We start from the raw sequence: 12,299 nt of genomic DNA on the forward strand, positions 1-12,299 counted from the left end.
AGAATTCTCATGTACCATTTTCATGAGTGTCAGCAACAGGCTTAATAATGTACATTTGTTTACTCAAAGATGAAGGAAGCTTCTATCAAATTAAATAATTGCCTTAGTTCCATCTTTTTATTCTTAACGGCTTAAGTCAATTGGATTCAAATATGTCTTCAGGACCAAATCCAGGAAAGATTGTTAGTTGGCTCTAAGATTCAGGGAGAACTGGAAAGCAAATTTAATCCCACTCAAATTTCGTGGGAACCTAATAAACAACAGCGATATTTAACTGACATTTCAAAGCTCAGAGGCAGAATCATTGCATTTGTTAGCCTTTAGTCTCATTCCTTCATCTTGCTTTAGTGCAGAAAACTGGATGCAGCAAAAACTTGTCAAACATCGCAGAGATCAAAAAAGTGAATTAATTTACTGAAAAAAGCCTGTTCACATTTGGTGATGGAAGTTCATACTGAGCTGCAAAGTGTAACGGCTGATCCCGAATCTGGTTATCCAAATTTCAGTCAGACTATTTCCATTGGTAACATTATACAACTGTTGAGAGACTCCACTGTAAAGACTTAAATAAAAATACCCACATTTCAAAGAACGAAGATTGATACCACATCAACTAATCCTTCACTTATTTCTGTATTCAAAGCAACAAGGCATGCTCTAGTAGAAATGCTGTAGCAGCAGAAACACGATCACCTACACCCTCACCCTGTCTCTGGCAGAGCAGGTATTTCACAGACGTTTTCACACTGAACCTAATAACGGTGACCTCCAAAGCCCTCAACACATGCAGGAACGACCCGGCCCTCATCCAAGCGCATTCAGAGGATGAGGGGAGAGGGTATCAAAGCGGGGCGGCAGAGCTCAGCCTCGGAGCCCGGCTCCGCAGCCTCTGCGCGCACAAAGCTCCCGCTCCCAGGGACCCGCGCGGCACCGAAGCGGCCGCAGAGGAGAGCCCGAGGTGGGGAAGGGCACCAGCAGCGGGAGGGCTCTCCTCTCCTGCCAGACCAGCAGCATCAGTCCACGCTCTGCCCCTGCCACGGACTGACGTGCTTTCCAGCATGGAGGACTCGGGCAGCAGCAGACTCTGAGCTCTCCCTTCAGAGGGCTTTCTCCAGGGAAAGGAGCAGATCTAATTACTCCTCATACGGCGGGGGTTGCGAGCGCAGCAACCCCGAGTCCCCCTTCGCCATCTGCTCCTCAAGCCGAGAGCAGCAGCAGCCCCCAGAGCAGCTGCACGGCTGCCTGCTCTCCCCCAGGTGCAACGTGTCTTCCTTCCAGCACCACCAGTGCTGAGAAAATACGGCCCCTTGAAAGGAGAAGGGGGAAAAGCTTCACACAATTCAGCCAGTTATTGGATTGCGTCTCAAAGACAGCGTTGGGAGGCGTGCGTTACATACCTCAGGGGCTTCTGTCAGTTATACCAATGCCGAATTATGGCAAATAAAGAATGCCACCGTAGTCATCGTGCCATTTTCTAATGAGAGTATTTCTACACGGGTCAAAAACACTCACACGGCTCGTGGATAAAATACTCGCCAACAAACATCAGTCAATCTGTAACTTAGTGAATGCTGGGAAACCACCTATTTAGATCATTATATCCGCATTAATGATGATGTATGTGTGCATGGGTTAGAGTAAGCAGACCTGGCAACTAGAAAGGAAGATTGCTGTAAAACAGCATTTGTTTGCAGATTTAATTAAAAGTTCAGACAAAAGGTAAGAGTATTACTGTATGACAGTTGCAAGAGTTGTTGAAGACGGTAAGAAATTGCTAGAATTTGCCTCTCTTTAACAGTCCAGAGCCAGTGACTTCAGAAATACATAATATCCATATCCCAAATAGTAACTCTTTGCCATTCTTAGACAAAAATCTTATGCCATTAGTCAAAAATCATCACTACCTATTTAAGCATTTTTACGTTCACATGCAATCCACTGACTAGTCCCTCTCCACAGCTGTAGACAAGTGTTCAGAATACAGAAGCAATCACTGTAAATGACATAACCTGGCTGATTTTTCCCAGAGTCTGAGAATGGCCATAGGCACATCACAGGTCTCGCTACTGCACTGCCTCTTTCCTAGCAGGGACTTATAGCAGCTACTCATGGAAAGAAAATAAAAACCAGGACAAATATAGAAAAATCTTCTGCCTACAAAGTGGTTCCCTACAGACAAGGCCAAGCTGACTAGGGTGGTAGGGCCATGAACTGGAAACATCAAAGATACCAACCTTTTTGCAGTCCTTCAACAGTACTGGGGGGGTAGAGGGTGGGAGAACTCATGGTGGCCCAAGAAGTAGCTTTATGCAACATTTCAATCCCAACTGCAACCTCAAACCAGGGTTTACCAGAGAGGTAAGTTCCGAATACAAAGTGGAAAAAGGAGTTGTACACAGGCTTGAAGGACTCTGAGTTCCACTACTAATTGAAGGGAGATACCCATGAAATGTTTTACACAAAAAAAGAAACTGGGGCAGTCATCAAGAGTCCTCTTAGTCAGCCAGGGAAATTTCTGTCATAATACATCTATTGTCAGTACTCCTGTATTCTATGAAGCAAAGTTAGGGTAGGAAATTCCTCATCATTTTTCAAACCCAAATGAGAGCTGAGCACAATATTTTACAAGTGAAAACTGTACTACCTGCACAGTCACATTTCCTGCTGAAAAGAGAGTAGGAACTTGATCTCTAACTGTTGCAAAAGGCAATGTTTACAAGGTACCTTTAAAGTCAATGTACTCCCAGATTAAAGTCTTGACTGTCCCATCCTAAGGCTCTAAGTCTAGAGGGAAACAGTGGCAGCTCAGATATCACTCTGCAACAGTTACTGCCAACAATTTAGTTTTCTAAAGGCAATAATTCTGGTTTTAGAACAACACAGAAAATTGCCTCTACTTCCCTGGTATGAAAACTTTGCCCCATCCCTGGAAGTGTTGAAGGCCGTGTTGGCTGGGGCTTTGGGCAACCTGATTTAGCAGAAGGTGTTCCTGCCCATGGCAGGGGGGTTGGAACTAGATGATCTTTAAGGTCCCTTCCAACCCAAACCATTCTATATCCAACGTGCCTCATCATAAATTATCTGGTAAGGATAAACCTTTTAGAAGCCATAAATGGTGTTGCAGGACCAATTCACTAAATCTGCCACAACATACTTGAGAGATAATTGAGATGTCAAGCCTCATCAATATCAACCTATTTAAAGGACAAAAGGAGAGGGGAAGAATGATAATGAATAATACCATTATGTGAAGCTAGTTAACATATAGCTTAGAAACAGATATGTATCCATCACCAGTCTGAATGTCCTTGAATTTCACAAAAGTCTGGACTTATAAGCAGTCTTAATTCCTTAAAAAGCTTCTTTCCATAGAAATTGATTATTTGTTGACAGAGTAGCAGTCTTTTCTTCCTATTTCAGCTTCCAAGATTTAACCTTTTTTTCCAACTCTGATGCAGGAGGTAAAATAACGAGTTTGGGCAGCGTACAGGAAACATCAGTAAAATATTATTTAAAAAAAATAAAAAAATCTCTTCCTGGTCAGGCAGAGGAAGCAAAGTGTCAGATCTCTCAAGAGCTCTAAGCCTCAGAGGAGGTTTCTGCCAATTTTCAGTGCTATTAATTTGTTCTCTGTGTCATTCGCAGTTATATGGTTGTATATCTCCTCCTAATCAATACACATGCATACACAGCCCACATTACTTTCTCATCAAAGATCCTGCATTGCCGTTATCATCCACTCACTTCAAGAACTGAACACAATCCCATTTCCTGTTGCCCGTCTATTCCTTCCTCCCTTTCTTTTTTCCCATTTCCCTCCCCCTCCACTCCTCCTTGTGATATCCCCCTCTCACCAAGTAGCGCCTTACTCTCTCCATCTGCTTCTTCAACCATCTGCTCACTCCTTCCCTTCCTCCTTGCTGGATAACTCCACAGTCTCTCTAGTGTAGCTCCATCGTCCCCCTGTAGCACCACTAAACCTCTTTTTCCTTTTGCTCTTCTGTTCAAAATTATTAAATACAGTGAGCTTTCCACACTAGGCCTTGATGGAGGGGAGGGTGAAAAATAAATATCCATGAGTTTAATAATCCTCTGCTTGACAAGCATAAAATCCTTTGTAAACTTCATGTTTCATACTGCTCCTCTGCATTTTATCCAAAATGCCATGGCCAAACTGATCTTCTTTCCGTGATGGGATGTTCTGGCCATTTCATCCCACTTCTTAAATCAACCTCATCAGCGATCTACGTCCCACAGGATTTTCAGATTCCCCATCTTCAGGTCCACTGCCCTGAGCAGCTCCCTCTTCTTGCCTGGCACCTGGAGCCAACCTCTGCCAATTCTGCTTGGTTTGCTTTGATCTCATCCCAAAAGCACTTCTGTGCCTTCTCCTATTTAGACACTCTCTTCCTGGAATCAGCTCTTGAAGCTGATTACTACTCCATTTCCCTCTTGCTCGCCCTCTCTATTCTACTCTGTCAAAGACTGTCATCTTTTCCACATACAAAACTAGAGAACCCTTCAATTCCTGATAGAGAGGGGAAATATTACATTTAAATACCATCAAACATCCATTTCCAAGCCTGTGCCTTTCTTCTTTCTAAAACACCTGGCTTTCTATTATTCATTTTATTTCCCTGCTTTGCTTCCTTTCACAATCCTTCACCTCCCAGTAGCCACATTATACATTTCTTTATGCCTAATCATTTCCTGTTCATCCTCTTGGTTTATGCCTTTTCTTTGTGTTTTTCAGTGAACATGGCAGGTTACTACCAGACCTTGTTCTGCCTGAGAACAGCCTACCTCATTCTGGGTGATAAACAAATAACATAGCAATTAAAATTCAGGAAGGCAAAATCAGAGAGATGGTGCTGACTTCCCACCCCACCCCCCACCCCCACCCCCGCTTCCCCTCTCTCATCAGCTACTGACATTTGGAAAATTTCAACGAACTCTAATAAACAACAAAAATTTGTCCCAGTTTCCTAAGAAAGTGAGGCTTGTATGATCGCAACCTGCCAATCAGTTCCATCCTAACCACTTTTGTACCCGTAAGTCAATATCAAACAAATAATACAAAGAGAGTAAGGACCCAGACGTTATCAGCGGTGAAGCAAAGAGAAACCCAAATTAGCATCTTCATTAACTGTGAGATGCAGCACCCAGCTGCAGCAGAGTAGTTTGGGCCGCCCATCAGTATTTGCCTGGCTTGGGAGCAGCCAAAGCACCTCTGGCACGTGGCCAGCACATGGTAAAGGGAGGGAGCTGGAAGCACTGAGGGGAGTACGGTAGAAGAAAGAACTCTGTAAAAGCCAGCTTCCCTTAGTTTCCCTGCTTACAGTGAAAAGATCAGGGTTTTAGTCTTGGATTATTTCACCTAACACCAAACCACTGGCCATTTCATCTCTTCCAGATCCTTTACCAGGATCAGAAGATCACTAAGAACATAACTCTGACATGCTAATGTCTATAACACAGATGAACCATTTTTCTTTTCGTTTCCCCCATCCAGAGAAGGAACAACATGCTGTCTACCTTTTCTGAATTATACTGGGATTTGCAGTCACCAGCTGGGTTTTCGATCCAACGTCCTTGCTGTATTCACTGGATAGAGGAGGAAGGTTGCACCTGTGCACAGAAAGACAGTCAAGATTTTAAATGACATTCAGGATTGACAGGCTTCAACCTCAGTCTTTTTTAATATGCAAGTTTGCAGGTGGTTTGTGTTGGTTTTTTTTGAAAAAAAGGCAAGCTGTCAGAAAATGGAAAAGTGCTGTATAAATACTAGACCAAGCTACAGACTTTCCCTACTGTACCACACCTATAAGCACAATAGGACATTTTTGTACCAGATTGGGGGGAAATGTAGAAATAAAACTTTTTGCAGAGATGATCCTATGTAACTACTAAGCAGAAACAAAGACACAGACTTGGCATTTCCAACAGGCTGAAAGGCTGTGGAAGAGGCTGTTATTATCTATAGCAAAGACTTTTTTTTTCCCCAAACTCTTTTAAAGTTCTGTTTTTCACTGTTGCCTTGTTTACCAGCATCAGGCTCCAGACTGTTACCACTCTGTGGTATTACAAGCATTACACACATCTTGCAAACAACGGGCAACTGGCATTTTTAATATTGCACTGCGGGGTATCTTCAGCGTGCAAAATTTACCAAGAAAACACAGAGAAAAATTTTAAGTGGCTATTTAAATATGTGCATCTCAGTTCTGCTCTCAGTCTTGTGCTGGTGGGTAGGGTGATAATGTAATAAAGAGAAAGTAACTAAGCAAATTTATTTTGGAAAGCAGGGAGACAAAACTCCAAAAAACAGTAGTAGAGAGAAACTTCCAGACAATGAACAGTCCTAAATGCTCCATAGTAAAGACCTAGGAGAAGGCAGGTGCAGTAGATAAAGATGAAAATATATTCCAACAGCATCCAAGCCTATGCACTGCTCAGGAAACTACAGTCAGGAGAAATCTACTCAATATGTAGAAATTACACCAAAAATTGGTGTCAAAACCATATTTTTCATTTCAAATTCATCCAACTTTCTAAATCAAAGATATGAAGAATATTTTTAATGCTTAAAGGCCAAAAATGAAACAAGATTCTCAAAGAAAAGTTGAATTTGGAATTTTTTCAGAACAAGACTTTCAGTTTTTTGTGTTGTTGTTTGGGGTTTTGTTGAATTTTTTTAAAAAGTTTTGGGCTCTTCCACAGCCAAATTTGCCCTCCAACTTTTAAGACGTCCCCATTTTCACGTGCTGGTACCATTGTTTTTCTGCAGCACGCCGAAAAAGCACAGCACAGAGGCAGAGCGCAGGAGGTAAGGAAAGGTGAGGGGCACGCTCGGGCGCCAGCCCCTGCCTCCTCCTGCTCCCAGCGACAGCGCACGCTCAGCAAACGCTGACCCTAAAGAAGAGCGTCAAGCAGCCCCTGGTTGCTTCCAGCTCTGCAGACACCCACTCCCATAGAGGACGAGGGCCCAGCACTGGAAGACGGTGGCCAGCGGCACAGAGAGTTGTTTCACGTTCACGACTTCTCCTCCCGGTACCAGGGAGACCAGACCTTTGCTGCTGGTCTTACACCTGTGAAGAGCTCCATCATTTTCCTCACCGTCTTCTCCATTAAACTCTGTCGCATGCCACTTCAGCACGCGTCTTCCAGGCAGCCAGGGTCAGTCATGAAACCCTTGAGTCCCATATGCTTCCGCCGCGCTGGGAAAGTCAGTGTCGTCACAAGGAAAGCCCTCGCTTCCACAGTAGTCGCTGCCTCCTTTGGCATTTTTGCTGACTTCTGCAGCATTCGGAGAAAGGATCTAGGTGCTTGCGACAGCAAAGTGCAGCAAACCAGGCTGCACAAATTCCTGGCTGCACCTCCACATGTCACTGCTTTGTGCAATACCAGTGCCCGAAGAGGGGACTAGTGTGCACATGGTATACACTCCCTGAGATGTTGGTTAACGCAAAACATCCCACATTCCCTAAGAAAAAAACACAGTGGTCCTAATTTTCATGTATTTGCATACAAATACCAGCTCTCAAAACCATATTCTTAAATTCGCATCATCAGGAAATGCCAAGGAGGACAGCAAAGTCCCACCTATATGGAACATAGCAGAATTCAGCCACGTTCACCAAGAAAAATAAAATCTCCAGAAACATTTTCTCCTTTTCATTACTATATTTGTTAAGATGTGCACAACGCATTGAGATCTCAGGTAGGAAACAGCTTCTAGTTTGGACTACCGCAATTTAAGATAAGCTAGACAAAAAGAAGCCAGAAAAGAGGAATCAAAATAAGAGGTTTCAGAAATTGCAATCATTGAGGGAAAAAAAAAAGAAAAAAGAAAGAGTAGAAGCACAGGGGAAACTTAATTCCCAGACATAAAGAATGATAAAACCTTAAAAATTGAAAAATGTTTACATAAAATTAAATAAATAAATACATAAAGGCAGCAATAGGTTGCTTCCTGCACCTGCACGGGGTAGGATAAAAATTAATCAGATTAATACCATTTGGAGAGGTTGTAGAAACCCTCTCAGCAGCAGTTTTCAATGGCAGGTCAAACAAATATTTGTGAAGCAAGATAAATAGGTGCTTTGCCTCAGAGCAGAGAGGCGGCATAAATGACCTCTGGCAGATTAGAGTTTAATGCTCTCTGATTTGAATTAACACAAACTCATAGGGCAAGCTTTTAAGAAGCCATTTTTGGTTGAAGTTTATTTAAAAGCACTATGAAGGACAAAGATATCTCCCTAGTTTTTATCATCTTAACATCTCAATAATGAAATTTCTTTCACAAGCCAGTCCCAGATGCATTATTTAAACACATCTAATTCCTTTCATCAGCAAGTCTCACTCCCACCTTGTTCTGCATAAAATATTAAGAAATGGCCTGAGTATGCAGAAGAAACTGGAAGAAATCAGTTGGTTGACAGACACTTTTTGGCCTTTCAGATTATTTTCTTGTACAGGTCAGCAGAGTGGTGAGTGTTGTGCAGGTGAGGAATGCCAAGAAACAAAAGACTCATCCTAAGAAACTTCTTTTTAATTATCTTACCCTTGCTCCTCGTACTGAGGAATAAGTACATGAATGTGCAGGAAAGAAGGAGGTACCAGGAGAGCATTTCAGGCCAGCATTTTTGACACAAGCCTAACTAGAAGAGTGGAACATATTGGCCTTCTACGTAGAAGACCAATATGACTTAGACCCAGCCTTTGGCGGGGCGGGGGTTGGAAATCATCAACAGGTACAGCAGTCCATGTGTGCCTTGTTCACATCTGAGACCTTCCAACTCAATAGGTAGAAACAGCCACAAGGGTAAAATGAGAGGGATCCTTCAACCCTCAGTGGGCAGAAATGGCTCTTCTGGGTTTGGCCCAGCCAGAAGTCCATGTCCCACAGGTGCAGAAAATCCAGGCAACTTGGCTGATGCATGTGCATTTGGTAGATGTATGTGACTATCTAGCTATTTTAGAATGTTGTATGTGCACATATACTAAACATTAGGGACTAATATGAATTTAACATGTAATTGCAGACATTCATTTTTATTCCTTTGTGGCACCTTGGCCAACGTCAAGACAATAATTGCATAAGGCAGCTGAAAGCCATGTTTCTCTGCTTGTCTACAAGCTCCAAAGTGCCACCACGTTTAACCTCCCCAGCTCCACCTGGGCTGGTATTGCCAGATGGCATGGCACAGCGTGATTAAAAGATAACAGCCTGGCCTCCCCAAACCAGGACAGCCACTAGTCAACTTGAAATAGTGACAAGTTGCTTCTAGTTTTGGAATCACTTCACCAGCAAACAGCTCAGAGAACTCCTCACAATCCCCTGATATTTTACAAAGAGAAACCCTCTCTCTGGGAGATGTACAAACCACAGCAAAGCCATGGGAAGCGGTTGGGGGAAAGGGAGAATTGTGAGATGTAGAAATATTTCTTCAAAATCTAATGCCAAGAAAATGTGTGTCTTCTGTCAAAATACAGACAAAAACATTGCTTAGGGTTTAGCACCCAAGACTTCTGTCTTAAGATAAGCATTAGCAGGAAAGGAGGGGGCAAATCAAAATTTTTTCTTAGAAATAAGGATTACAAACTTGAAAACCAGCCAGGTATCAGAAGAAGAGCCTATTATAACCACACTACCTAAACAAGTAGACCATATGCCATGCACCTTTTTCATTGCAGATGCAGTGTGCTATGCCTTAGGGGCTGAAAACTGCTGCTCTTTTAATCTCTATGTTGGTACAACTGTGTGTGTAGAAGATGCTCAGCAACGAGATGAGTTTAAACTCATTAATTAACCTCAGTGATTACAATATATCAGAGAAGATGGCTGCAGTCATATGACAGACCTTATGAAAACACACGTAAGTGAAATCAAAAACCATGTGAATGGAAGAAAAGAACAAGGGAAAAACCTGGCATGACATTTCACACTGCGGAAATACTTTAAAGATACTACACAAATTTCTTGGGGGAAAAAAAAAAAAAAACCACGTTATGCAAGTCACTACTGTGCTCTTTCTCTCTCAGCTCTTAGATTATAGAAATCAGATTTAGAAAAGATCAACTAAATCCTGTCTTCCACCTGCTATAAAAATATTTTCTCCCAGTGGTGTATTAGTTTCTAACCCAAAAGAACTGAAACATTTTCCATAAATATGACTGCACATCACTAATACAATGGAGCCTGCAGGCAGCTACTGGGATTTTTGCAGGATTCTCCCCATCACTTATTTCCAATTCAAAATAACTTCTGTACAGATAATGGTTGCTTTACCCTCCCTGGAGAGAAAAGGATTTTTCTGATCAAGCTATAACAACGGCTGTTTTTTTCAAAAAAGTTTCTATTGTTTTTGTAACTGATTGCTCCTGCAGCATTTCAATTTCCCATTGCATCTAGATAATATTACCACAGTATATACCCTGCAGTTTCTTATATTTAGTCTGTGGAACACCTAAGGAGTTTTGCAGTAATGGCAATCAGCACACTGCCTCTCTCCCCCTGTGCCTTACATCTTCTGCGAATGCTCTAAGTATACGTTTCCTTTTGCCTTTAGTTTGTTGTATTTCTTTGCTTTAACATTGAAGGCATTTTTGGTCTTTGAGATGCAAACCAGAAATTACAGTTTGGTTTGCAGCAAATTTGTATGGCTTTATAATAAGCCATCAGGATCTAATAAGGAGACTTGCTAAAGTGGGTGTTCATTATGCATCCACCTCAAAACCCAAAGAAACTTCATTTCTCATCTCTTTAGGAGCATTCCTCCAGTTTCTCCCCCACAATGTTTTTCTTGCTCATGTTTAACAGGGAGGAACTAATTTCTGTCTTTCTTCCTTGAAGAATGCAGACCTAGAAAGTGCCAAACTCAATCACAAAAGCAGTAGCTAGTTCAACATCCCTCCTGACAAGTTCTTATAACTTCAGGAAGGCTGGAGCAAAAGGAGATGTGAGGAATCTCAAAAACCTTGCATCAAGCAAAGAGGTTTGGCCTTTCCTCAGACAGTCAGCCAGAATTCAATATTGAGGGAAGAAAAACACAGGAACATTTTAGCTTGTTCCAACTTACTACTTAAGCCTTGCCCCATAAATCAGTACCTACTCATCTTGAGTTCAGTGGGTTGCATATGACGGCATTTAGAGTTGCAAAGGACAGAGCACATTGCAGGATGAGACCCTGCCTAAGATGGCATAATTAAAGAGAAAAGCAGCTCTTCAGTCCCTCTCTGTGATGCTGCACAATGTCACAACCTCAATCTATCCATCTACAGATTGCCCCCACACTACACACCCATTTGCAGAAGCCAGTCCAAACTCTATTGCCTCTCCTCAACTTTCACCCAAATCACTTGTGTAAAGCATCCTGCAAAGTGGTGGGGGTTGGGGAAACAAGGCAAATTATAATTGATTAATCTCAACTGAATAGCTTTGAAAAGTCCAAGACTTAGCAGGGGAAGGGGAGACAATGTGTCATTGAGGTTTCTGTCTTACCGCATGACAAAATCTGCTTGATCTATTTGTTTGCCGCAGCCGCTCTTTTTCAGGATTCCACCGTTTCCCACCACGGAGCATTTCTTCAGTGGCAGCTGGAAGGGAGTAGCCTAGCAACACAAAACAAGGACCAGTTTTACAGAAGAGAACACACACATCTTTGTAGCAGCCGCTCCTGGAGAACCCGGGGAGCTGGCAGGGCTCAAAGTGACGAAAGAAAAGGGTGAATTAAGAGCTATGGGGGGGGGAACAAAGTACAGAAATTAGCTGGTAAGTAGACACAGGACAGTTCTTATCCCCACTCCCCAAACCAGGACACAGCAAATGTGATACAGAAGATAACAACATCTCTGAAAAAAACAAAACTGCCTTAAGTCCTTATGCAGATACTGACCAAGCCAGGCAGTCAGGTCAGAATGAGCCTTCTAGCCAAGCTGCAAGGACACAGGGGAAATAAGACAAGCAGGGGAAAATAAAAAAAAAAAAAAAAAAAAAAAAAAATCCATGAAAGTGACCTTCCTGAGCTGATATACAAAAGAGAGCTCTGGGAAAAAAATGGAAGGAAGGAACAGGGAACGAGGTGATGACAGAACGGCGCTGGGATCAGGAGTCACCCTGCCTCCCTCCATGGCTGTGTCGCTGGGACGGGTCACTCCAAAGCCTTAGGCAAAGATATTTAGAGCTTGACAACAGCTCCTTAAACACTCAGCTGCCCAGACACAGCATAAATTAAAATTAGAAAGGGATCATTTTAACTGAGGAGCTCTTGTAGCCACTTAGCAGGGCATAGAAGTGC

The 12,299-nt window shown here is 42.6% G+C and overlaps 1 protein-coding gene across 1 annotated transcript in view; it reads right to left on the reverse strand.

Moving 5' to 3' along the window:
* Positions 1 to 5,531: 5,531 nt before the first annotated feature.
* The window catches only part of LOC104831014 (alpha-N-acetylneuraminide alpha-2,8-sialyltransferase-like), a 53,232-nt gene continuing 46,464 nt past the window's right edge, over positions 5,532 to 12,299 (reverse strand). Inside the window, exons 3-4 of the mRNA XM_010566328.1 lie at positions 11,504 to 11,613; positions 5,532 to 5,628 (exon numbers count right to left, since the gene is read on the reverse strand). Coding sequence (XP_010564630.1) covers positions 5,532 to 5,628; positions 11,504 to 11,613 — 207 coding nt within the window. The remainder of the gene's footprint in view (positions 5,629 to 11,503; positions 11,614 to 12,299) is intronic.

Source organism: Haliaeetus leucocephalus, unplaced genomic scaffold (assembly GCF_000737465.1).
Source record: "Haliaeetus leucocephalus isolate CR32 unplaced genomic scaffold, Haliaeetus_leucocephalus-4.0 Scaffold206, whole genome shotgun sequence".
NCBI lineage: Eukaryota > Metazoa > Chordata > Aves > Accipitriformes > Accipitridae > Haliaeetus > Haliaeetus leucocephalus.